At 47.8% G+C, this 23,629-nt stretch overlaps 10 protein-coding genes across 10 annotated transcripts; 5 read left to right on the forward strand and 5 right to left on the reverse strand.

Annotated features, from left to right (window-relative positions):
* Window positions 1-331: 331 nt before the first annotated feature.
* Window positions 332-690, reverse strand: MGYG_06446 (hypothetical protein; the record flags this gene model as incomplete). Its single annotated transcript, XM_003171854.1, has 2 exons — window positions 332-415; window positions 484-690. 2 exons carry the CDS (start codon window positions 688-690, stop codon window positions 332-334), a joined length of 291 nt encoding a protein of 96 aa, XP_003171902.1.
* Window positions 691-2,864: 2,174 nt separating this feature from the next.
* Window positions 2,865-4,173, reverse strand: MGYG_06447 (hypothetical protein; the record flags this gene model as incomplete). The annotated part of the gene is made up of 3 exons (XM_003171855.1): window positions 2,865-2,953; window positions 3,016-3,276; window positions 3,372-4,173. 3 exons carry the CDS (start codon window positions 4,171-4,173, stop codon window positions 2,865-2,867), a joined length of 1,152 nt encoding a protein of 383 aa, XP_003171903.1.
* Window positions 4,174-5,215: 1,042 nt separating this feature from the next.
* MGYG_06448 (hypothetical protein) lies at window positions 5,216-6,563 on the forward strand (the record flags this gene model as incomplete). The annotated part of the gene is made up of 6 exons (XM_003171856.1): window positions 5,216-5,227; window positions 5,277-5,296; window positions 5,479-5,590; window positions 5,749-5,784; window positions 5,909-6,231; window positions 6,398-6,563. 6 exons carry the CDS (start codon window positions 5,216-5,218, stop codon window positions 6,561-6,563), a joined length of 669 nt encoding a protein of 222 aa, XP_003171904.1.
* A 465-nt stretch (window positions 6,564-7,028) lies between these two features.
* MGYG_06449 (hypothetical protein) lies at window positions 7,029-7,565 on the forward strand (the record flags this gene model as incomplete). The annotated part of the gene is made up of 2 exons (XM_003171857.1): window positions 7,029-7,059; window positions 7,165-7,565. 2 exons carry the CDS (start codon window positions 7,029-7,031, stop codon window positions 7,563-7,565), a joined length of 432 nt encoding a protein of 143 aa, XP_003171905.1.
* A 3,914-nt stretch (window positions 7,566-11,479) lies between these two features.
* On the reverse strand, window positions 11,480-12,436 carry MGYG_06450 (mitochondrial 37S ribosomal protein MRPS9; the record flags this gene model as incomplete). The annotated part of the gene is made up of 2 exons (XM_003171858.1): window positions 11,480-11,571; window positions 11,629-12,436. 2 exons carry the CDS (start codon window positions 12,434-12,436, stop codon window positions 11,480-11,482), a joined length of 900 nt encoding a protein of 299 aa, XP_003171906.1.
* A 346-nt stretch (window positions 12,437-12,782) lies between these two features.
* On the forward strand, window positions 12,783-14,418 carry MGYG_06451 (elongation factor 1 gamma domain-containing protein; the record flags this gene model as incomplete). The annotated part of the gene is made up of 4 exons (XM_003171859.1): window positions 12,783-12,812; window positions 12,921-13,107; window positions 13,338-14,066; window positions 14,132-14,418. The coding sequence occupies 4 exons, from the start codon at window positions 12,783-12,785 to the stop codon at window positions 14,416-14,418; spliced, it is 1,233 nt and encodes a 410-aa protein (XP_003171907.1).
* Window positions 14,419-14,713: 295 nt separating this feature from the next.
* Window positions 14,714-16,386, reverse strand: MGYG_06452 (NIF domain-containing protein; the record flags this gene model as incomplete). The annotated part of the gene is made up of 2 exons (XM_003171860.1): window positions 14,714-16,070; window positions 16,130-16,386. 2 exons carry the CDS (start codon window positions 16,384-16,386, stop codon window positions 14,714-14,716), a joined length of 1,614 nt encoding a protein of 537 aa, XP_003171908.1.
* A 547-nt stretch (window positions 16,387-16,933) lies between these two features.
* Window positions 16,934-18,047, forward strand: MGYG_06453 (hypothetical protein; the record flags this gene model as incomplete). Its single annotated transcript, XM_003171861.1, has 2 exons — window positions 16,934-17,086; window positions 17,166-18,047. The coding sequence occupies 2 exons, from the start codon at window positions 16,934-16,936 to the stop codon at window positions 18,045-18,047; spliced, it is 1,035 nt and encodes a 344-aa protein (XP_003171909.1).
* Window positions 18,048-18,984: 937 nt separating this feature from the next.
* MGYG_06454 (hypothetical protein) lies at window positions 18,985-20,561 on the reverse strand (the record flags this gene model as incomplete). The annotated part of the gene is made up of 2 exons (XM_003171862.1): window positions 18,985-20,203; window positions 20,362-20,561. 2 exons carry the CDS (start codon window positions 20,559-20,561, stop codon window positions 18,985-18,987), a joined length of 1,419 nt encoding a protein of 472 aa, XP_003171910.1.
* Window positions 20,562-20,897: 336 nt separating this feature from the next.
* MGYG_06455 (hypothetical protein) lies at window positions 20,898-21,587 on the forward strand (the record flags this gene model as incomplete). Its single annotated transcript, XM_003171863.1, has 3 exons — window positions 20,898-20,959; window positions 21,059-21,358; window positions 21,473-21,587. 3 exons carry the CDS (start codon window positions 20,898-20,900, stop codon window positions 21,585-21,587), a joined length of 477 nt encoding a protein of 158 aa, XP_003171911.1.
* Between the last annotated feature and the right edge of the window lie 2,042 nt (window positions 21,588-23,629).

Raw genomic sequence — 23,629 nt, forward strand, 5'->3', positions numbered from 1 at the left:
CTCCCCACCCAACCGTTTCGCCAGCGGACCCTAGCTTTCTGACTCGGTGGTGGCGGGGATGCATTTTTGTCGTTTGCATGTTTGCATGGCTAAAACTTCCCTACACCGCTGAAAATGTCATGTCAAAATGATACTAGACGATACCCATGACCATAACACTGAGCATGCAGCGTTGATAAACAAGATTAAAATGCACGATTCCATCAGCCAAACGGCGCATGTTCCATTCCCGCGCCCGAGATTACACTTTTCTTATGCAAACTAATGCCCTTACTTGCATGGCAGTGGGGATCGAGCGGCTTAAAGAGCTTCCTTGCCTTTCGACACTCGCTTATACAACAAACATCAAGCTGCCAAACATGGTCCCGTCAGATATACTCCAGCTTCCCGAACCACTCCTTGCAGCGACATCTACCTGTTTTTTTTTTTTAACATTTAAAGCCAAAGGCAATGGCCCAAATTTCGATCGTAAGTTTTTCATACTTCTTCGAGCAGTGCAATTTCCAGCAGATCCTTTCCGGGCCTATCAGAGCTTTGGACTAGGATACACCACGAAGAAAGGACATGGACATGGTTGTTAATATTGACCAACTCACTTGTCAGGGTGGCAAACTTGAGCGCAGCACGGAACATAAAAGCCGCCCTTATCGACAGTCCAGCTCGTCCCCGCCATGCTCCATACTCCTCCATGATACATAAATTTTCAAAGCTTGACGGGGGGGAACACGGTTAGCCATCAGTCCCTCAAGATGAAAGAGGAATTTGCTTCTCTTTTTTTCATTTCTAAATTCATGCTACCCAGCTGTCGTTTAGACTCTGCCCCTGAAACATGAGAGGGAGGTTGTCACTCCAGGACCACGTATGATCCTAAAAAGCCTAACGCTGGAAAACCTAGAGCCAAGCATCGCTTCCATCTCGAAAATGCCTCAGACTGATTAATGATACATTTATATACACCCAGGAACCGTCCCGGAAACGCTTCCGTGCAACATGGATACAGCACACTGGCACGAAGATCCGGGGATTCCCTCTATTTACTAGCAGCCTTGGACGGGAGTGTGATAACTTCAGGCTCGAAATCATATATGAATTTAAGGTGGAGATGGGATTTTGGTATTCCTATCATCTCGACGTTAGCTTCTTGTCTCACTTCAGGTTATTTAATTCCCAACAAGCAACAAAATAGCTGGGAATTTTTGCATCACTGAATACGAAGGAGGTTGGAAATCAAGATCAGATAAAATTAAATAAAGCAAACTTGCATAAACTTGACAGCCGGGAACTGGAATTAAATTGGACGGGTGAGGAGACCTATTAAATATGTGGCTAGGTGGCGTTGAAAACAAGGCCAACGTTTCAAAGCACGCATGTACAATCAGAGAGAAGAAACAGGAGCACGAGGAGAAAAGAAATTATAAATGATATCTATTATTTGAATCGCAGGAACCGGAGATACAAGAAGGCCGAGTAACCAGGACCAGAAAACGAGAATCTTAGTTTCATCATGCAGTAGTCTTCCGGAGAAAAAGAGAAGCAGCAAGAACTCAACGTCTGCAGGGAGACACAGAGCGAGAACGGCCTTTAGAGAGGGAGAAACAACGCCCTGTTGTGCAACATTATAACTGAGAGAAGCAACGCTTCGCCCATACCATAGCCCGGTTGTAAGCGTTAAGGGATATAAATACACTCTCCTTTGCTGCGAAATATGAACAACCGTTTGGCCATTCTGGCCCAGTATTATTCCCTGAGTTCTCCCAGCCGTGCACATATACTCTGTACATACGCACAAAAAAGCTTTCGAGTCCGTCCCACTCCGGCCATCCGATAATACCACTAAACTCCAGTAAGGAGTAATGTACATGAAATGCAAGGAGGGAGAGAATGTAACCCCAATCTAATAAATTTGAAAGAAAAGCAAATTGGGTATCTTTATATCACTGCAAGTAAACCGTAACAATACCCCGGGTCAAGAAGACAAACGGTGAAAACTGAAAACAAGGCAGTAGGTGTCACGATAAATTGAAAGATAGGAAAAGAGAAGCGTCAATTGAGGAAAGAAAAAGAATAATGCAAGCAAGACATCCAAAAAAAAACGCATAAAAGAGATCCCGCAGTAACCGGCAAACGCGCAAAGGGGTTGGTAAAAAAAGACGAAGAACCAAGAAATATTGCACAGCAAACTGGAGGAATGCTGACGTCGATGCTGCTCCACTGCATGAAAAGGAATGCAAACCCCACCGCAGGCATGTCCGAAAACTGATCCTTGAAAGCATTGGTGCCGTACGGAAGAGTTCAACGTGTTCGGCGAGACAGGTCACATAGTAAGTGGTTGAGGGCGTGTGTTGTTGAACCAAGGAAGAAGATATTAACGAAATAACAAGACGAAAAAAGAATCCAAACATCCAAATGCACCAATCCGTTGACCACTCTATTTCCCTCTAAAATCTAGGACGTTGAATGGCTAATTCTTTCCTCTTGAGGGCTAGAATGTCAAAAATCAAAGCAATAAAATAAACTGGAGAGGGCGGCCGTCACACATGACTGTCGTAGGATTAGAAAATGTGTGCGATATCGAGACAAAAGAATGAAACGCTAGGTCTTTTTCGGGCCTGAGTCAACTGCTGAAGATATGGTGGATTGAAGTTTTGGCCAGGGGGAGGATGACGGGTATGAATTTCATGCAGGCTGCATAATCTGGGCGGAAAGAGTCAAGTCGGGAGGACTCCGGACTGCGTTAACTAACAAAGCTTGGTGAAACAACTTGTGTTGACGTGCAAGCTTCAAATCACATCGCTCCATCTCTCATATTACGTGGTCCAATCGCGTCGAGACAATGGTCAATGCAGGCCGAAAGGGAAACCAACTCAATGATCAGCCGCTGGAAGTCTGTTCCTGTTGTTTGGTGCACTAGTTTCTTCACGTCCCTCAAGGAGATCGAGACATTGTCCTAGTACTATATTGCACGGAATCAGATTATGATAACCGAATGATACATGGAGAAACATATTAACTCACCACATAATATCTCTTCTTCCCAGACTCCCATTTGATAATCAACTAAGCCGTACTGCTCCATTTTGTCACAAAGTCGGACCAATTCCCTGCCTAGTTTTTGCAAAGCAACTTCGCTTAAAAGCTCAGCAGGACGAACTCCTGTATCGAACATCTCCAGCGTTGTATCTTTTTGCTTTTGACAAATGGCGAGCCAGCACGTATTAAAGTTATTCCACATGTCAATTCGATCAGCATGAAGGTCTTCTTGGTCGCGAACCAGTCCTAGAATCAGTTATTAGCCCAAAAATATTAGTGCACTCATGCCTTGCGTGGGACTCAGAGCGCACGACATGGCTGATGAGAAGTCATATGCTTACCCAGTTCCACCGCATTTCCAAGTAACCACTCTGACATCTCAAGCATTGATTCACTGGCGTTTGCAAGACGACCGGCTTTAATATCATAAAACGCTTGCTTTAAAGTTTGCTGATAGCGGCTGTACGCTTCATCAAGTCCAGAAGATCTTTGCTGAGTAGTTTCTGGTCTTTCTTGAGGCTCTGGTCCAGAAGTAGAATTGAATCCGGACATGCTCTCAGCAAATGATGCCGCCACACCAGGCCGGCTCACTGGAGGAAGTTGAGGAAACCCAGGTGACTGGTCTTGTGGACTTAAATATTGTGCTGAAGGTCCCGCGCCTGCCGAAGATTCATCAGGAGGAAAATATTGTGGAACTCCAAACTGGGTTGCTAAAACTTCGATGGCTGCGGACTGCCGTGGCTGGTAGTACGAAGATGGTGTCTGGTCATGAGGGTTAATGTTATAGACAATATTGTGGTCATATTGTTGTAGCCGCTGCTGCTGCTCCTGCGGCGTAGATTGTTGCGATGGTTGGGAGGCGTTCCGTGAGTTGTGGAAGCCTGGCGGATACTGTAGCGAACCACTTTGTAGTTGTGAAGTATTGTATGGCGCTGATTCAGAGTATTCAAATCCGCCGTAAGGGGGAAGAGGCGCGGCCCCATCTTGAGGAGTAACACTTGTGTCTAGCGTCGTCCTCCTAACAGGGCCTGATTGTTGCGGCTGTCGAAATCGATCAGAGGATGTACCAGGTGCCTCGCGAACTACCCGACCCGATATATAGGAAGTGTCATACTTCTTCTGATGACTGTCGCCGCCATCCATCCCCCTAAACTGGCCTGAAGCGTTCCCACCCCACGACGGCTCGAGATTTGACGGTCGACGCGTCGGAGGTGAGATTGGGGGGCTGGCGTAATATTCCACGTTTCTGGTTCGCGTCGCCAGTTCTGCGATATCTCTGTAAGGCTGCTCGTGTATGGATTGGGATAATACTATCCCGAGACTGCGGCGGAAAACAAGAGTGGAAGCGGTCTGCCGGTATTTTGATTTAATTCAACGGCCCTTTCAGTTCGGGAAGTGCAGGGAGCGAATAGATTCCAATCAGCCAAAATGTGAGGGTGACTTAATATTCTGCTGCTGCATTCCAGGACAAAGAGAGTGGACAGAAATCAATAATCGGATTCCAAGGGGAGGTCGGCGCCAACTTTAAGACACGGAAGAGAGGTTTCTGGTCCTATTGTTGCCAAAGGAAGCAAATATCATGCAATTGGTGGTAGTATGGTCGGAAAAAGAGTAAAGAGTCATAAGCTTTTCTCGGGTCATAAACGTTCGAATCCTGGGTGAATCGTGAAGTGAATTATATCAGGCTTGAGTTTTATATGTATATATAAAAAACGACACAATTCAGGTAATATAACAGCCGAAAACTGTTCAACAACGGGGAAACGAGCGTGGGCTTGGTTTATATTACCAAGTAATGGCTGGGAACAGTGTGCAGATCGAGGAGGCAGGAATTTTAGCGGACACAGCTGTCGGGAAAGGTCGTTAGCTAACAGCGGCTATGAGGCTAGATATCTCCTTCACAGCAGATTCTGTAGAGGCGGGGTATATACATCGGCTGAAATGATTATTTTTCAAAAGTCTGGAGGTGGCGTAATAATATATGAACCGCCTGGGATTGCTTTTTACCCAACTTCGGAACTGGTGGACTTGTTGATGTGGAGATGCCCTGAGCCTTATGAAACTTAGTTTCAACCAGCCGAATGCCCCTATTTCGCATACTTGTTGCGTGGAACGAATAATGCGAGGCTGGTTGGAAGTATAAGGAGGTGAAGATGCAAGCTGGGTGGTCCATTGAGCGCTTATAATGCAAATCACGGTACGGAGTAGCCCAAACTCTAACTTATAGGCAAACAAAAGCCCCTTAGCACGTTATATACAACCGGATGTAAGTCCATTATCCCCATCGATGGATTTTTGTAGATGCCGTATATGGTGCGGCTGGATGGCCTGGATTAATCAGTTCACCTCCAGACTGATTCTGATCATTTTCCTTTTGGGCAATGGATCTGCTCCGACCCAGACTTTCGGCCTGCATATCAGTCTAACATGAAATATGCTGGAAGATAGGACGTACGCGAAGGAGGGTTCGCCCAGGAGTTTAGCGGTCAACATTGATCCAGTATGGAAGCGGTATCAACGCCACAGGGAAAAAAAGAACAAAAGGTTCCGATTTGGCAGGGTATGAATGAGCAAGATATCATTGACGATTTTGCAAGTATAGCTTAAACGGTGATTGGTTGATATTAATGGCTTTCACGGCGATCATTCCTCGATTCAATCCTTGCCAGACTGAGCAACCAATTTTGCTTTCTGTGCAATTTGCAGGCTAATTTAAAGGTCCTTCTGGAATGTGAGAGCCATGGAGGATGGGAGGTCAGCTGATCAGGAACTGAGACAGTAGCAGCGTTGACATCGGGATACCGGCAGAGGTTAGCAAAGAGACAAATTAGGCATTTCTCCATTTTCTTCAGCTAATTTGAATTTGGAACCACACCAGGCACGTCGTGGGATCCGGCCTAGGCAGGCAGAGAGCGAAAAAGAGCAACAAACACGGGGTGTATTTTTCTTTTGCACACTGAAAGGGATCGGAGCAGGCATCGAAAGGAGACATCAGGAACATGTCATAGTGGAGAATCGAATCTGGTCTGATCGCCTGACGTTAGCGCATCGTGAATTTGGGGGTTTCGAAAGCAAAAGGAAAAAGAAGATGAAAAGGCAAAAAAGAAAGAAACGAAGAATGAAAGGAAAAGCAAAAGCCAGCAAATTCCACCAAGCGAAACAGGCGCTGTACCTCCATACGGGAGGATTGGGGTTACCTAAGTGAGTGGGCCCCTGAAGACATGAAGCTGAGTGGAGCGTCTTTTTATTTTGTTTTTCTTTTTGCAAACTTGACAGCCTATGAAGAAACGGTCGACAAGTTTCAGGTACCAGCTTCTTTTTCGTGGAAGGGACCTGGGCTCAATCCATTGCCTGACAAAATATCAAGGCAAAATACCTCAGGCGGCCTTTCGACTGCCACCCTCACGTTGCTGTCAATGCGAGATGCTCCGAAGCAGGTCAATCCCTGCTTTAAATTTCTATATACAGAGTATGGCCATCAAGCTGCTTCTGGAGAGTTGATACTCCGTATATATGACGGATTCCCGAGGTAAAAGCCAGCTTCTTCCTGCTGCCAAGGGCCCGTTGAGCTAGCCGAACCGTTTCTTTTGAGCGTGGTAGTTATGATCCACATCCGGCTCGTTGCCAGGCGAGATTTGTCACGACAATCTCGGGTCGAGATAGTTTTGCTTCCTGATAGCGTTTGTTAGAACATGCAGGTAGAAGGCACGTGGATAGGGATTCTCTTCGTTATTATTACCCTTCTTTAATATTTCTCGTTATTATTATTCTGCTTGTTATATTTTGCCTTTTGATCCGTTTCTTTTTCTTGTCCCCTTTTTTCAGCGTCAGTTCAGAACTCACCATAGTTCAGACCCAAGTCGATCGAGGTATCAGAATGTATTTTTCTTCTTGGAAGAGAAACACCGGCGACTTAGCCCTTGATACGCGGCATGGGCATCGAGCACTAGTTAGTCTCTCACTCCCCTGCGGTAACTGCGATAACGTGTATGCTGCGAATGGATGAGAGCAAGCTTGGCTGGTTGAGCTGTGAGTCCCGCGAAACAGAGTCCACCCGCTCCTGCTGAGACTCTGATGTGCCTTGTGTAAAGAGTACGGAACACTCCGTATATCCTGCTGAAACTGGAGGCGCAGCTGGTGATGTTGATGTTGAGAAAACATGCGGAGGCGGAGTGAGGCTCTTGGGAGCGGTCGTCTCTTTTGCCCAGTTGGGAAATGTGATGTTCCCAGCTCCACCCGCGATCTTTCTTTTATTCCAACGTCAACTGTTTATTTCCTCTCGAGCATCCAACAGCCAACAGCACCAACAAACGCTGCCGCTCCAGGTTTTTCCCTGCACCGAGAGTGCCCTGCGATGCATTTATCTCTGCAAGCTCGGATGCCGCGAAATCCACCTTGTTATTTCAGAGCTCACCCCTGGCTTCGATCTCAGTGGGTCGGATACACTCTTAGTAACAGAGTCCTCCACACCGGGGATGTCCCCGGGCGCCAACACAGGAGGAGATGAAACATGGGTTGATGGCTATCAGTCTTAGCAAAAGCATCACCCTAAGACATGCTATCCCTTTCTGGCAACAGGCGTTTCTGTCACTCAGAGTGTTGAGGTGTCAGGTCCCCGATCTACAGCAGCTGTTTATACCCTGTCCAGCTGCATCTCAAGATGAAAACTACAGAATATGAATCGCACAGAAAGGCGAACGGACCGTTTCACCCAACAACTGTCCATATAATTCAGAAGTCAGTCAGCCCACGCGCCTGGCTGGCGGCTTACTGTTTAATTATATATGTTTTGGTGGCAGCCCGTATTTATTCAAAGGCAACAGTCCTCTTCGTATTTAGGAAAAGAAAAAAAAAAGGAAAGAAAGAAATCAGGTTGCCTACAGATTTCAAGCAGTGACATCCAGCTTTTCGATCTACAACCTTCCAACGTACCCGTGATGTATGGAGGAGTATGGGGTACGATTCACTCTGTTCATAACCTTGTGAGGAAACTCTTACCACAGCCAAAGCCCATCATCATAGCCCGAGGACCCACTGTACTTTAGCGAAACCATGAGCACGTCATAACCAACCCCCTCGGTAGAAGCGAATAATAACATTCAAAATTCCTGGGCCAGGAGTTACTCCGAAGTAGTTTCTCCTTCGATCGGTAAAACGGCGGTTTGGAAAGCTAAATGTCCGTCCATAGAATGGTCTACATATATGACCAACTGATAACACAGGAGTCTAAGCTGTGTCTGCAAGTGTAAAGGCGAATACTTACATGCAGCTACTGTCCTCTATGGACCCTGGCATAAGATTTAACGGCACCATGACGAAATTATGTTCTATGAGAAACTATTCACGTTCATAACTACGTACATAGCACTGTGTACTCCGTATGAAGTTCCCTCAGGTGAAATATCGTTCCCCCGACACACTTTTATCCACGGCAAACACTGTCCCTAGGTCTTTGTTCAGCCGGGAGATTAGGTCTCGTCAAAAGTTGCAGATCATCCTTGTCCGCCAGATCTAGAATTTCGAGAACAATTCTCGAAAATGTCCTAAATGGAACAACAATCAACTGCCAACTTCCAAGCGCACCAAGCCCGCCCACTCGTCAACCTCTGTACAACCCTCTCATGTTACGAACACCAATCTTCTATGCATACGTTCAGCCAAAGTCGAGCTTTTACCACACAGTTAGCGTTAATTTGACTTGTCCATATTACCGCCACGGTATGCGCGCTGAAGCTCTTCCTTCGCTCACTAGTAGTGACATTCTCCCCCTTTTCCAACTACCAGTCCTCATTATAGGCTTATCTCTTCCCTGGGTGGCTGATGCATACACGAGCAACGCTTGTAATTGAAGAAGCTTCCTTCGGCAGTCCAATAACGATATTCGACGGCAACTCCGAAAATTCTTACGTACAGTTCAAGTGCAGGAAGTTAGCCTCCTCGTACCTGCGTGGAGCTGAGCCCTCAATATCCTACTGGCCAGGATGGTGATTGTACCAAGCCACTACTTAACTTAACGACGCTTTTCCCTCTCAGCCAAATAATCCTAGGAATCGATTCATTTCCTGAATTTGGAGATCTCCACTGCTGGGTTCCCGATTAGCTTCCTGACTCTTTTCCTTTTTGGCTGGTAAACTCTCTTCGACGCTTGATCTTATAAGCCAAGCATTAGCCCGTACTCCGGACATCCGTGTGGAGAAACACTCTATTTCCTCCATTCAGACGCTGATCTTGTTATCTCCTGGCCAGAGTATAACCAACTCTTCACACGAATTAGACCCTTGTAAGGAGAATTGACAAGAAAGTTACAAAGAAGCTCGCTCAATCAAGACAAAAGCATCACGAATCAGCCCTTGCTCCCTCTTTCCGCTACTTATATTTCCAGCAATAAGGTTATCAAGCAAGGCAGCTCAATGAGTGATGGCTAGCAAAATCTTGATTTTCCCTTTCTATTCGAATTCATTCAACTTGATGTTAATATTTTGATGACCCGAAATAGTATGCAGAATATCCCTGCATTTGTTACGTTGTCGGAGGGGGTGATGCGAGTCACAGAAATCAAGGTCCTGCAGCTCAAGCAGGCCTTGCTTATACTAGGCCTTGCTCACTAGGCCTTACCAAGGCGAGCAGGCTCCAACAGCCACTCTGATCACAGGTGATGTAGGGGAGGTCTACAAGCCAATCTGCGACGTTAAGCGGAACCCCTTCTAAACAAAACTTTGACTTACCAAATCCTCTTTTTCTTTGTGACCCCATCCAGCATGAGTGATGGCTGCGATAACGTCGAGGCGAGAGCTGATCAGGAGAATTGACAAGGGCATTTTTATGGCACGCGCCCTTTACAAGATTGATCTCAGTGGAGGTTTGAGAGCATGGGTCCTTGAACCGGAAATATGCTCCGCGGTCGAAAGCACCATCAAGGTGATAACACTTAGCATTGCAGCTTTCTTTTTACGCGTTTTTCTTGCTTCTTTTGCAATTACTCAATTCCCAAGGCCGCTGGATATCTTTGGGCTTGACATGGGGTTCACGCCACATATCAGGTCGATACGAGGGTGCTGCGTTGCAAGTGACACAAGCCTGTGGTTGGGATCAACTTGCTGCATGGCTGATCCAGCCATGGACAGCTGCCATCTTTCGCTTTCGGGAAATATTAAACGCGGCAATTGTGACCTCAGAACCATAGCTTCGTATTATTAGGCACACACTTATGTACATGTCCTTACCAGCCAGTGAGGCTGTTCCTCATATGGTGCAAGATACCTAGATACAGAAATTCAACCGCCGCCGGGAAGAATATCGAACACCACCTAAAGCATACCTGATCTCTCTGGGCTAAGGAGACAATTCTCTTTCTCGTTCTCCTTCACATTTAGACAGAGAGGGGTCTTGTTATCCTTCTCCTTTACACTGAAGACAGGCGGATGAACTCAATTTTGCCGATAAGTACAATGTAGTCAAGAGAGGCTCACTCAGGTTTTCTGGCTAGTTGTTGACAAACAGTGTATGTTCCCCTGGGCTTTCCTGCATAGTCACCGGCGTCTTGTGAAGAAATTGGCTCAAATGTTGCAGCAATCTAGGTCATGCTCTCCATGCATATACGATGCACAAGGTTATTCCCGAGAATTTGGATATGGGCTCAAAATGCGGGCGCAAGTTGGATCTAAAATCTATGAGATTTATTGTGTGCATTTCAATGGTGCTGGCTGGAGCCAGTTTCTTAATACGCCCACTCCATAGCGCTGATCTTATGGGATCAGATAGGCGAGCGCAGCCGCACTTGCTACCTCTCACATATCGAGGTGTAATGCAGCATCTCGATAGTTCGGGGGATGAGTTTAAATATCCTAGAAGAATGCTCTTTAATAGAATCACATATAGCTCGGCCATGATACGGCTTGACCTACGGGGTAATTTGAATAAATTCCACATAGAACTATTCACCAGGTGTGTGCCATCTATGGAGTACACATTTCCAGAGTTAATTGCATAGATACATCGTCCCATTCTAGCTAGCTGCAACTATTCCTCTAATGGATACTGGCCGACGGCTTGGAGGATGGGACAAGGCGAGAATCGATTCTGGAGGGATTTACTGAATAGGCGTAGACTATGTAGTATTTTCTAGAAGCAGTCATATGAAAAATCAAATAACACCATTCATCAGACAAATATAGAGAGGCTGCCATAAACATTTCATGCGGATAATGCATAAAAGCTATTTTCATACAAGAATGAAGAGGTACCGTAGCGGGATCCTTTTTCTATAAAAGGCAGTTAGTCAGGGGAGCGATGTACCACGTCAATAACCAATAAAAGTGAAAAAAAAAATCCTATTACCCGGTGCACGTTTAAAGTATACATGATAGATAAAGTACAGTTGTAAGCGACTAAAGGTGAAAAAGGCCAAATAGCCACATAGGGGGAACCAGAAGCAAGACCAGCGTGGATATCATCGTTTGACCCAGGCAGGCATCTTCCTTGCCTTGAGCTTTCCAGGCTTCTTTCTCTCGACTTGACGGGGATCGGTTCTGACAACGCCGGCTATTGAGACAGACATTAGTATGAGTATGTTAAATATAACAATATGAGAGTTCTTACCTCTTCTCAGGGCGGATTTGAGACCAGGTTCATGAACAAGAAGTGACTTTGCAACGGCAAGAGTGACTGCCTCCGCCTGGCCGGTGACGCCGCCTCCACGAGCAACAACAAACACATTATACTTGTGTAGTCGGTTTGTTGCCTTCAATGCCCACATGGCACTCTCTCTGTCGTGGATCCTAGGGAATACCTCCGAGATAGTCTTCCCGTTGATGATAATCTGGCCGTCTCCTTCAACGAGATAAGCGGTTGCATGTGCAGTCTTCCGTCTCCCTATACCCCGAGATCGTCCGTCCTCATCAGGTTTCCTTGGATTTAGTTCCCACTGGTAAAGATTTTTGGGCCTCGAGAATTCTCCAATGAATTTCGAGACTTCTTCCGGCATAACTTCTTCCCTGATCTTGTTCAGCACCTTCAAGCTTTTCAGCAGTCTCGCATATCGCGAAACGGATATGTCTTCGTTGACCTTTGCCAAAAATTGGCCCCTCACTAGCCATGCTACTCGAGGCGCTTCCCTGGGGCCGTAACTAGGCAAGTCCATGTACTTGGCCCTGAGGTATTCAAGCTTTAATTCGTAGTCCGTGAATTTAGGCGTTCCCGTAAAGTATGACCGCGAAACGGGAAGTATACGGGCTGGCTGGTTGAGTAATGCGTTGATATCAAGCGGAGGAGCAGCATTGGGGGCGTCGTCAACGGGAGCAGGAGAAGGGGCGGTCGAAAATTGTTGGTGTCGAACGGCCTCAAATTGGGTCAAGCATCGTGGAAGCCGGAACGCCCGAGCTGCGAGAACCGGCCTCTGCCAGGCCATGATGATGACTGGGGGGCCGCAAATGTCGTGGTATTTGGTCAATTGGCGCTGTTGTCAGCTCTTTTTACTCTCCCTCTCTCTCTCCGCCGTTCTCTTCATTCCTCGATAAAAAAAAGTCCATAATGAAAATCCGATATCACATGACCTGCGGGGATCAACGATGTTCCGCTAACCGGAGAAACTTTCCTAAAGCGAACTAAACAACAAACCGAGTTTTTCTTCTTTTTCTTTCCTTTTCTTCACCCCGCCAGAAAAAGTTCTTCTCTTCTCTTCTTCTTCTTCTTCATCATCACCTCCAGCAAGCAAGCAATTGGAAGCAGAACGACTTCTCTCGAGTCCGCCCAGCATGTCTTTTGGAAAGATCTACGGTGTCATTGTATGCTCAATGCCTGCTTCATCCTCGCTGTCGTTGCTATTGCTATTGCTGCCGTCGTTCGTTGTTTCGAGTGTTGTAACTCACTGCTAACATCAAGACCTCTTTCAGGACAACCCACGCGTTTCCGCGTGCCGAATTGTAGCAAAGGCCAACGACCTTGACCTTGAGCTCGTTGAGGCTATCCCTGGCGCTACCACTGCTGAGTTCCAGAAGATCAACCCTCTCGCTAAGGTCCCTGTCTTTGTTGGTGCCAATGGCTTCCTCTTGACTGAGTCCACAGCTATTGCTGTCTTCCGTAAGTACTCGAGAAAAAATTCCCACTGCTTTTACTACTCTTCTGGGTGATATCTCCCGTTGGTTTTCTTATGATGAGAAGTTCAATACTATTTTCAGTTATCCCTGGCTTAATCATGCTGTGTTGACTACCTTAACTCTGATGTTTTTCGATTCAAACAATCTCAACCCTGTTCATTTGAGACATGAAGAACCTTCATTTTGGTGTACTTGTCCACTAACAGCTTGTAGTTGCTTCCCAGAACGAGAAGACCACCCTTCTCGGAAAGACCAAGCAGGACTATGCCTCCATCCTTCGCTGGATGTGCTTTGCCAACTCCGAAATTGTTCCAAATGTCGGTTCTTGGTTCCGTCCAATCCTTGGCAAGGAACCCTACAACAAGAAGGCTGTTGAGGATGTTTCTGTCCGTGCCTTGAAGGCCTTCGATGTCCTTGAGAAGCACCTTACCAACAACACCTTCCTTGTTGGCGAGCGTATCACTCTTGCTGATCTCTTCACTGCCAGTCTCTGCTACCGCGGATTCCAGTACGTCCTCGGCAAGGAATGGCGTCTTTCCAACCCCGCTACCACTAGATGGTACGAGACCATTGTCAACCAGCCTGTTTTCAAGGCTGTTGTGCCAAACCCTCCCTTCGTTGAGGAGCCATTGAAGAATGTCCCACCAAAGAAGGAGGAGGCTGCCAAGCCAGCCCCTGCCCCCAAGGCTGCCCCTGCCGCTGCCGCCCCTGCTGAGGAGGAGGAGAAGCCTGCCCCCAAGGCCAAGCACCCTCTTGAGGCTCTCCCCAAGCCATCAATGATCCTTGATGACTGGAAGCGCAAGTACTCTAACGAGGACACCCGCTCCGTTGCCATGCCATGGTTCTGGGAGAACTACAACCCCGAGGATTACTCCCTGTGGAAGGTTGACTACAAGTACAACGAGGAGTTGAAGATGACTTTCATGTCCAACAACTTGATCGGTAAGCATTCTCTATAGTAACTCCGTTTTTAGGGTATCGTGAAGCTAATTTTTTTTGATCCCTAGGTGGTTTCTTCAACCGTCTTGAGGGCTCCCGCAAGTACATCTTCGGTGCTGCCTCCGTCTATGGCAAGACCAACGACTCCATCATTCAGGGAGCCTTCGTCATCCGTGGTCAGGACCACGTTCCTGCCTTTGATGTTGCCCCTGATATCGACAGCTACACCTTCACCAAGCTTGATGCTAGCAAGCCTGAGGACAAAGCCTTCGTCGAGGACCAGTGGGCCCAGGACAAGCCTATTACCGTCGACGGTAAGGAATATGAGTGCACTGAGGGCAAAGTTTGCAAGTAAACTGCCCCTCTGACGTTTTACGGCTCCTCAAATATAAAAAAAGAAACAAAATGATACCAGGTAAAGGGAAAAAGCAATTAGGTGCATATTCATGACTTTATGTGTTTCGACGACGAACTTGAACATTGCCAAACAGTAACGTTCCTATGTATGGCTGTTGTTAGTCTGTTGTCCTCAATGTGAAATGAATTTCCTAAGTTACCCATAGATCAAATACCCATTGGTTCAGTGCATCAGCGGTTCGTAGTGTCTTTTCGTGATCTACATAGTTTTTTCAGACTCATGAAATCGCCTTTCAATTACTGAGAGTAGGCAACAAAACACCACCACTTATCGAGGTACTCGATACTGAGTCAGTGTCCCTGTCCCGTTTGTTTGTACTATCAACGGGGTCAGGTTTCTTAGACCCGGCTTTCTTGAGCTTCGCTGCCCTTCTTGCTGCAGCCCGCTTTTGGTTCTTGGTCAGTCTTGGCTTTCCGTCGTCAAGGCGCTTGGGTTCCTCGCCAGCTGCTTCTTTCTTTGTAGCATTGCCCTTCTGTTGTTTATTTGTTGCGTGTGATTTTTTCGCCGCATTGATCAGTTGCTCTATTGTGAGGGATGGGGGTACCTCAGGGTCCTTCGCTGTCTTGGTAGTATTACTAGTAACCGTCTTTTCCTGGAACGTGACCGACTCAAGTGTATTTAGGTCCAAAGAGGAGTGTACCAGCTCTTTCTTCCAGAAAGCATCTACCTCAATGCTGTCACTGTCTCCATCCGGCCGTCCCTGATTCCACTCCCTTAGCTTGCGGCTAACGTCCTTCTGGCGGGATAGTATATCTAGCTGACGTATGACAGTGTTTAAGTTCTTGATTTCATCCACTTGACTGTCGTTGGTGAATTCGGGTATCTCAATAATATTATGGGGTTGGGCAGCAGCTTTTAATTTGCTGTCGTCGATGAGGATGGTATTAGTCTGGTCCCAAACCTGGGCATCATTTCCAAGAATCTGTGGAAGCTTCACTCTATTTTTCTTCTTCCGCGGTTTGATATTCTGTGCGGCGACATTAGGGTATTGGGACTGGATATGTGCATCTCCCCATACTTTATCAAGACGCTTATATACTTGAACTCTCTCATTGTACTGTTTAGAGGTCAAGTCGAGGTCTTTGCGTGACCATACTCCAACCAACTGTTTTTCCATTGCGGGAGGTAGCAGTTTACCCAGAATCTCATTGACTGTACGTGGCTGTGAGCTAGTCCAAATCATGACTTTGAAGTTGTCAAACAGATACCGGAGAAATGTATCGAGGCCGGGACGCTTTGTAAACTGGGGTGGGAATGTACGACGTCTCCGGTATATTAGGGTACCATTCATATCAAGGACAACAAGCAGGGGCTGTTGTGTTTGCGACGATTCGGTTTGGAGCTCAGCCTGGGCTATGTAGTCTTCTTTCGGGGTGGGCGCAACCGGCTGTATGTTCGGCGTTGGAGATCGCTGTGCTCTAGTTGAATACGGTTGAGAGCCAATAGACGTAGGATTTTTTGCAGAGACTTGTCCGGTATGGAGCATGTTTATTGGTGTGGATTGCATGCGGCTGCTATAGGCAGAAAAGGAATTATATGAAAAGCCATTGTAGGGCTGAGGAGGATATGATGGTGGCTGATGAAAGTATCTATATAAAAGTTGAGTCACTGAGATTCAAATTGAAACAAAGCCAAAAGCAGCACTCACGAGGTGTCATTATTATTGGTGTAGAAAGTTCTTGGAAGTAATTCTTGAAATGGATCGCTTGATGTTTGCGCATAAGGCTGATAGAAATTTCCTTTTGATTGATTTAGGTGTTGGGGTATCTGGGGTGAATGATCGTAAGGACTGCGTTTGGAGGTGCCCGAGTTTGCACCTGGTTCGTTCGACGTTTCCACGTCCGGCTGCAATTGCGCATGCTCGTCCACCGACTGGCTCGACTGTTCTATCTCAGACTGTGACATGGTATGCGGCAGTGTAGTGAAAATCTCTTTAGAGCTGTCAGACTGAGAGCAAACTTGTGCCTGTTGAGTTTCTTCTTATTAGTAAATGGCAGGTTACTTATATCCAGAAGTGATGATACTGACTTGATAATTTGAGTATCTGAAAAGAGAGAACCCCGGATATTGTAAATGATAGTTAAATCTAGCATCCCGAACCGGGCGCCAATTTGATAACGAAGGAACTAATCCATACCGACCCTTCAGCATGGTCGCAGGCTTGCGGATAACAAAAAATGAGATTGAAAAAGGTGAAATTGTCTTTTAACTTTTGAAACTGTTTGAACCACGTGCTGATAAGGTAACTAATAGATCAGATAAGATGTCCACCGCCCTGGGCTTGGCGCGGCAGAAAAGCGGCATAAACTTTACTTTTTTGCGACGTCTACGATAACATTCGCGGGTTTTATATCAAAATTGAAATATGAAGAAGGCGAGATAGTAACAAGAAGGAGGTCATACGGCGGACATATTATACTCGCTGCTGCTTAATATCTATAGCTAGAAAGCAATGGCTCTTTCAGGCGTGCTGGGGAAGAGGGTTACAGCACACAGGGAAGATGAGGACGACCTGGAAGATGATTTTTCAAGTTCTGAAGAATTGAACTCCCCGAGTGATGAAGATGACGAGGGCGAAGATGGCGAGTCCGAAGATGAAGAAATAGTATGTTCACAGTGTTTTTTTTTGGCTTTCTATGTTAAACAATTGTTGAAAATAGCTGACCTTAGATCTATTGAAACAGTCAGACGACACCTCTTCTGAAGCCAATGGAAATAATGATATAAAATCCTCGCTATCACAAATATCCTTTGGAGCTCTCGCAAAAGCTCAGCAATCTCTAGGACCTCTGAAAAAAGGAGCAAAAAGGAAGCACGGAGATGAAGACGAAGAAGAAGACGACAACGGAAATACCAAGTCTAAGAAATCCAAGTCAGACGCCCTGAATGAACTCCGCGAGCGAATCCGAAGAGCGAAAGAGGAAAAAGCTTCCAAGTCAAGCGAAGCGCACCAGGGAGAACCGTCGGACAAAAAACAAAAGGAAGCTCGCTCTTCCAAGCATGCGCCTGCCGTCCAATCGAGCAAATACGCTGTCAGTCGTCGACGAGTAGTTGTTGATGGAGAAAATGTTGCACAAGTCAAATCGAGAGATCCACGGTTCGACAGCGCAGTTCAAAGTTACAGCCACAGCACCAAATCGTCATCTCACTCGACATCTCATTCTGACCTAGCAGCGGTCAAGAATTATGCATTCCTGAACGAGTATCGGGACGCGGAGCTAAAGGAGCTTGAGGACAAACTACGTCGTAGTAAGAATGAAGATGAAAAGGTACGGCTGAAAAAGACGATCACGTCTATGAAAGATAGGAAGAGAGCATTGGAGCATCGGGAGAGGGAGAGGCAGGTGCTATCTAAACATCGGAAGAAGGAGAGAGAGTTGATCAAGGAAGGGAAGAAGGAGAAGGCGTGGTTCTTGAAGAAAGCAGATCTGAAGAAAGAGGCTCTAAAAGAGAAATATGAATCGATGGGAGCCAAGGAGAGGCAGAGAGGCATTGAGAGGCGGAGGAAGAAAGTTGCTTCTAAGGAAAAAAGGGAGATGCCTAGGAGTAGAAGGGTGGTTGAGTGAGGAGGATACTGGTACTCAGTACAGGTATTCTATAACCTTTGGTGTCTCTTATTGCATGTGCAAGCATATTACACTATGTTAGGTACCCGGTATGGCCTTCAAGATGGTATAAAATACTCGGCTGGAAGCCACAAATCAAGCTTAACATCGCTGTAGATTATTATTATGTGGGTCGATTACATATGCTGCAAGATTGATCTATGCAAACAATGATTATGAGAGATATGAGGGGGGAAAACGATTTCTCTGAAGGAAAATTTTTGAATATGTTTGTTGGCTCGTCCGTTGTTGATTCAGAGCAGGCACATGGTATTGTCGGTTCATATGAGAGGCGCGCGATAATAGGGAAGAGGAGCCTAAGTGGCAGGAGGCAGGAAGGGGGTAGGTGTAAGAAAATAGATATATAAAACAGCATTAATCCAACCCAGCATCCATCCCAATCATGAATACCCAATATTATGCCACACTAAATGATTGCAAGGAAAAAGAAAAGGGCTGCGTCAGGAAAGTAGGGCAAGGAAGGGAGATGTTGAGATGTAAATGTCAAGATAGTATGATAAAGTGTAGTGGGAAGAGATGAAGAGAGCGAGAGAGATAAGAATATAGAAGAAATGGCTGCTAGAAAAAAAAATCAAGGATAGAAGAGAAATTTGAAGGAGAAAGAAGAAAGGCCGTCAGACACATCCACAGTAACCAGCCCGTGAATGGGCATTGGCGCAAAGAAGAAGAACAAGGTTATAGAGTAAAAAGCTAGAAGGGCAAAAGAAGAAAATGGTAGGAGACGGAGTGGGCAGTGAGCGCATGGAAAAACAGTACCAAAGAGGACGTGCTCCGTAAAGAATGGGGACATGGTAGTGATACCGAGTAAGTAGAGTCACATAAAAAATTAACGAGTGCAAGCTGAAGAGCGGAGATAGAAAAAGAAGATAAGACAGCACTATGAATGGAACAAGTCCCATGCACGAGCACATAAGCTTAAGAACTCTTCCTTCTTTCTTCTCTGGGTATCAGGCGAGTCTCGTCCAGCTCCGAACGGTCCGTGTGAAGTTGGAGGAGGCCTATATCTATGCTCCGGCCCGTTTCCAAGAGGTGGGCTGCCGTGATCTTGCTCATACTCGTTTCTAGTGCGTCGCCGAGCGCCTGAACCAGGGAACCCAAGTGATGATTGGTTAGGGAATTGGCTACTGGGTGGTCCGCCACTGGTATGTGACTGGTGGTGCTGTGGGTGGGAGGAGTGGCCCTCTCCGTTTCCGTTATGGGACCCTGGAGGGGATCGTGGGCTGTTGGCCCTGTTTCCGCTATAATGAACGATTCGGGGGAGGAGTTCCTCGCGACCACCGGCGAGTTCATGAACTGCTTCCTCGGCAGAACGGTACTCCCGTGGTCGTTTGGTAGATACCGCACTATTAGGTTGATTGGTGGCGAGGCTGGGTGAAGGGAGGGGCCCATGGTTGTTAGACTGTGGGCCAAAACCGTTTCGGGAGTTTGCATCGCGGTCTCTGTCTCTGTCTCTTGGACCTAGAGCATCGGCGCCAAAGACATCTGATATTGGTGGCAGACGGTTGTTGGTCTGGTTGGCTGGGTTATGATTTACCTGGGGAGAGGCGGTAAAATCTGGAGGGTTGCCAAAACGGCGAGTTAGAGGCGGCGGCTGATGGCGGCCAGTGAATGTCTGATTGAGTGGTGCAGATTGAATGACTCGTTCATCGGCAAAAGTGGCAGCAGATGGAGCAACAATGGACAGCCCTGGGGGTGGTCGTTTCCTGCTGGACTTTGGCGCAGCCGAGCCAAAGAGATTTGATTCTGAGGGCTTGACGGCGTCTGGGCCGTCGCCCTTGGCGGATTTCTGTAGGCGAGACTCAATTATGGAGCGTTGCTGGTCTCTGACAGAGATACTTCTCTGAAGCTGTTCTCTCATGTTGGGGTCGTGAGTTTGGAATCCAGGAGATAGGCACGCAAGGCCGACGTCGTGCATGACCAGCCCGTCTCGAGCTGTCAGCGGTCCTCTGGCGGTGGCCGGGCCCTGGCCGCCTGCTACGGACGACAGGTCTAGTTTCTGTGGGCGGTGCCGGCTTGGTCCCGCTTGCATGTTAGGGGACGGCGGGGATTCCTTTTTGATAGATATTTTGGGGGCTGGCCCCCCGCTCTTCCGAGACCTGATATCAACAGTTAGTTAATCTATGGGAAACAGAAACAGACAATTTTGTATATGCGCAAACTCCAGCTGCGCTATGTTTGTGTATATATAGATAAACGGGAGATAGAGGGAGGGAGAACGGGAGTGGCAGCGGAAGGGATACGGGGCCAGACTCACGAGTTGGGTGACCGCTTGTCATCTGGAGTCGTCTTTTCTCCTGCATAATCGTGGGCAGGAGGACCCCTCGGTGTCGAAATTGAAGGCCGCGAAGTCGATAGAGGCGCGAGGGCCGGATATGACTTGGGGCTGAGGTCTCTGTCTCGGTCAACCATTGGGGGCAACGGTGCTGCTGTTGGGGGTGCAACAGCAGTGGACATGTTCACGAACGGGAACAGGTAGAAGGTAGTTCAACGACCAGGGAATTCGATAGCGGCGATGGTAAGACAAAGAGCTTGCGCACAACTGGTCTGGAGTAACGACGAGAGGGCGCCTTCGTGTGTCTCTCTTGTCTCTCCGGAGTAGAGTACTCGAGTGTATAGAATTCGTGTTGGTCGAGGTGTTGCTGGTTTGATATCAGACGAAAGCCGCAAAGAGGAGGCTCAGATCTCGGGCGAGGAATCTCCGGTTGAAAGTAAAAAGAGAGATAAGAGAAGCAAGCGAGTGCAAGAGCTGTCTGTCTATATGTATGATGGTGATCCTGTCTTCCTGTCTTCATGCGCGATCGCACTATTAGCCGCCGTGACCAGGAGAAGAAGAAGCAGAAGAAGCAGACGCTGTGAGACAAAAAAGAAAGACGAAGAGAAGATGCAGAGAAGAAGAAGACGAGCTGCCAGCCACAGGAGCAAGAAGCTAATCAACCCCAAGCAGCGGGCAGGGTCAAGACAGGAATGAAGAGAAGCAGGAGAGACAGAGATCGCATCGACCTGGAGCCCACTCGCGGTCCCTTAATCCCCCTGGCATACGAGGTTTTGAATACCGTGGCGGGCGGGAAGAAGAGAAGCGATACAAGGGACGAGGGGGCCGTCAAAAGCAATAAAAACCTGGTATCAGGGGGCTCGCTCGGCCTGAGATTCTCTGACAGACCGACAGACAGGCAAGACAGCGCAGACAGACGCCTGGTCGGACAGACGGAGAGCTGCTGTCTGCTGTCGGCTGCGCTGGTTGCTGTGGATGTGTACTGAGTATATGGACGGCGGTTGGTTCACTCACCCAGAAGACGGACTGCGGACACACGGTAGACGGCAAGAAGAAGATACTCACTCAGCACAGCGCGGCAAGCGACATACAGATGCCGAGTCGACGCTGGCAAAGGGACGAGAAAGGCGCACACAGCGAAAGGAAGAGAGAAAGAAGACGAGAGCGAGAGAGGCTGTCGAAAGAATGCGAGAATCCGCGGCGGCTAGCTGCAACAGCCTCACGAATCACACACTCACAACGCACTCGGATCCCCCCCTGGTATACTTATAAGCAGGTGTATACGGACTTTATCCAGCAGGCAAAAGCGTCCAGCGTAGCGGATGGACTGGGCTGCCTCTCGCTGCCTTCTGGCCCAGCAATATAAAGAGCGAGGGGGATAGGGGACAATCGGGGCTTTGTCGAAAGCTGAAACAGGAGCCCATCCGTGGAGGCGACTTCTGCGCATCTCCTCTGACACGCTGAGCTACAGGAAGGAGACCCTCTAGGGCCTTTTTTACTCGATACTGGGCCCTGAACTTACGATTTGACCGGAGTCTGGCCGTCGCTAGGTCGAAAGGTACCAGGCTGGAAGACAGACGGGCAGACCACGCCTACGGAGGTCACTTCGCTTGCGTCTCTCTCATGCATATACTTACATATAACAGCAGCATTAACACAAGGCAACTATCAGAATGGAGACCTTCTTTGGCCTGTCCCGGAGTGTATAAAAAGGTACGGGTAACAGGGGCGGTCGTACTCGGGACAGGCTAGGCCTCACGACTTGCTGCTTCTGTTTCACCAGTGTTTCTCCACGGCCAACCCCCCCTAGCTGCATCGACATGCTCGATGCCCATCATCAGCTTGTGACGGAGCAGTTGGCCGAGTGGATAGCAAGCAGATATATCAAAAAATAGAACCGACAGAACCGGATAGAGGCCGTGACAGAACTCGAGTTGGCTCTCTGCCAGGCATTTTACGGATGACTCCCTCCTTCCCTTCCCTCTCGCCCTCTCTAGGGAGTACTTAGAGAGATCCCTCCGTGATAACAAGGAATCTGAGACTCGACATCCATCTATGTGCAGGGTTTGCGCATGCCATCCCCGCCGAACTATTGGATTCCAGAAGAGCTAAACTCCCCTGGTTTGCAGAGGGGCCAAATCCACCGCCTGCCTGGTCGTCTGGAGATGCATTCCTCGCTGCTCGCTGCAGGCAGGAGAGTGGCCGTCGACCTTGGTGACTTGCCTAACTCTTACTCGACAGCTCTGCTGGTTTGCATCTGCACATACCTCACGCTATCGGCGGAGTCTTTCTTTGCTTAAAGGGAAAATTCAAAAAAAGAGAAGCAAAAAAGCAAATGAGAGAGAAAAAAAAGAAAAGGTACCTTGTTTTTGGTGCTACGGCCGTTATCTATTGGCCGCTGTCTGTGGCGGCTTCATGGTCTTTCTCTTCGACCTGTCTGATCCCTGGCGGCCATGATTGGAGAGACGGGCTCTTCGTCCCTCCCCTTTCCCCCCCAGTCCCCGGTCCCTTTGAGATGCAGATGCAGATGCAGCCTGTGCCCGCCGCTGTTCCGTTGGGTTGCTCCGGGGCTAGATCGAAGCAGCCAACCAAGAGCTCTCCGCCGTTTAGAGCATCTTCTTCTGTCTCAGTGAAGGCCCGCGGCAACAGCAGAAGGGAAGGCCAACAACCCTAAAAATATGGCATCGAAACCTAACACACGGACCATTCTTGGGCTCGCCGAAATATCGAGATTCGATTGCGTTGTCTCAATATTAAGCTCCTCAGGCTAGCTCTTTTTACGCACGGGGATACGCAAGTATAATTTACTACGTATGAACGAATGCGTGTATATTCCGGCAGGGCGCAATCTAAGACACTTGCTGTCCCCCTCCTCCTATTCATCTTCCTATTATCGTCCTCCATCTTGCTCCCCTTGGATGTAGTTATATGGAGCTGGTAGGAGGGCGAGAAATACGAGAGCGTAGAAAGAGCCAGCTCTGAGTAAGCGAGGGATGCTTGATCGACAGGCCAAAAACATAAAAAGTATCAGGCAGACGGATTCTCGTCCACTCGCTCGTCTCATCAAACACTCAATACATCCACAGCTAGTTACTTACATCCGTTCAAAAGCAAAAAAGCCGGTGCCATAACTAGAGCAGAGTGGCTGAGATGGACAAGCTCTTCCCGCACTCAGAGTACCCTGAGGATCAACCCGCATTCCAAGACAATATTAACTATCCACGTCCTCCGGCAGCGGCCTAACTGCCGG

This window comes from Nannizzia gypsea, genomic scaffold, assembly GCF_000150975.2.
Source record: "Nannizzia gypsea CBS 118893 supercont1.5 genomic scaffold, whole genome shotgun sequence".
Classification (NCBI taxonomy): Eukaryota; Fungi; Ascomycota; class Eurotiomycetes; order Onygenales; family Arthrodermataceae; genus Nannizzia; species Nannizzia gypsea.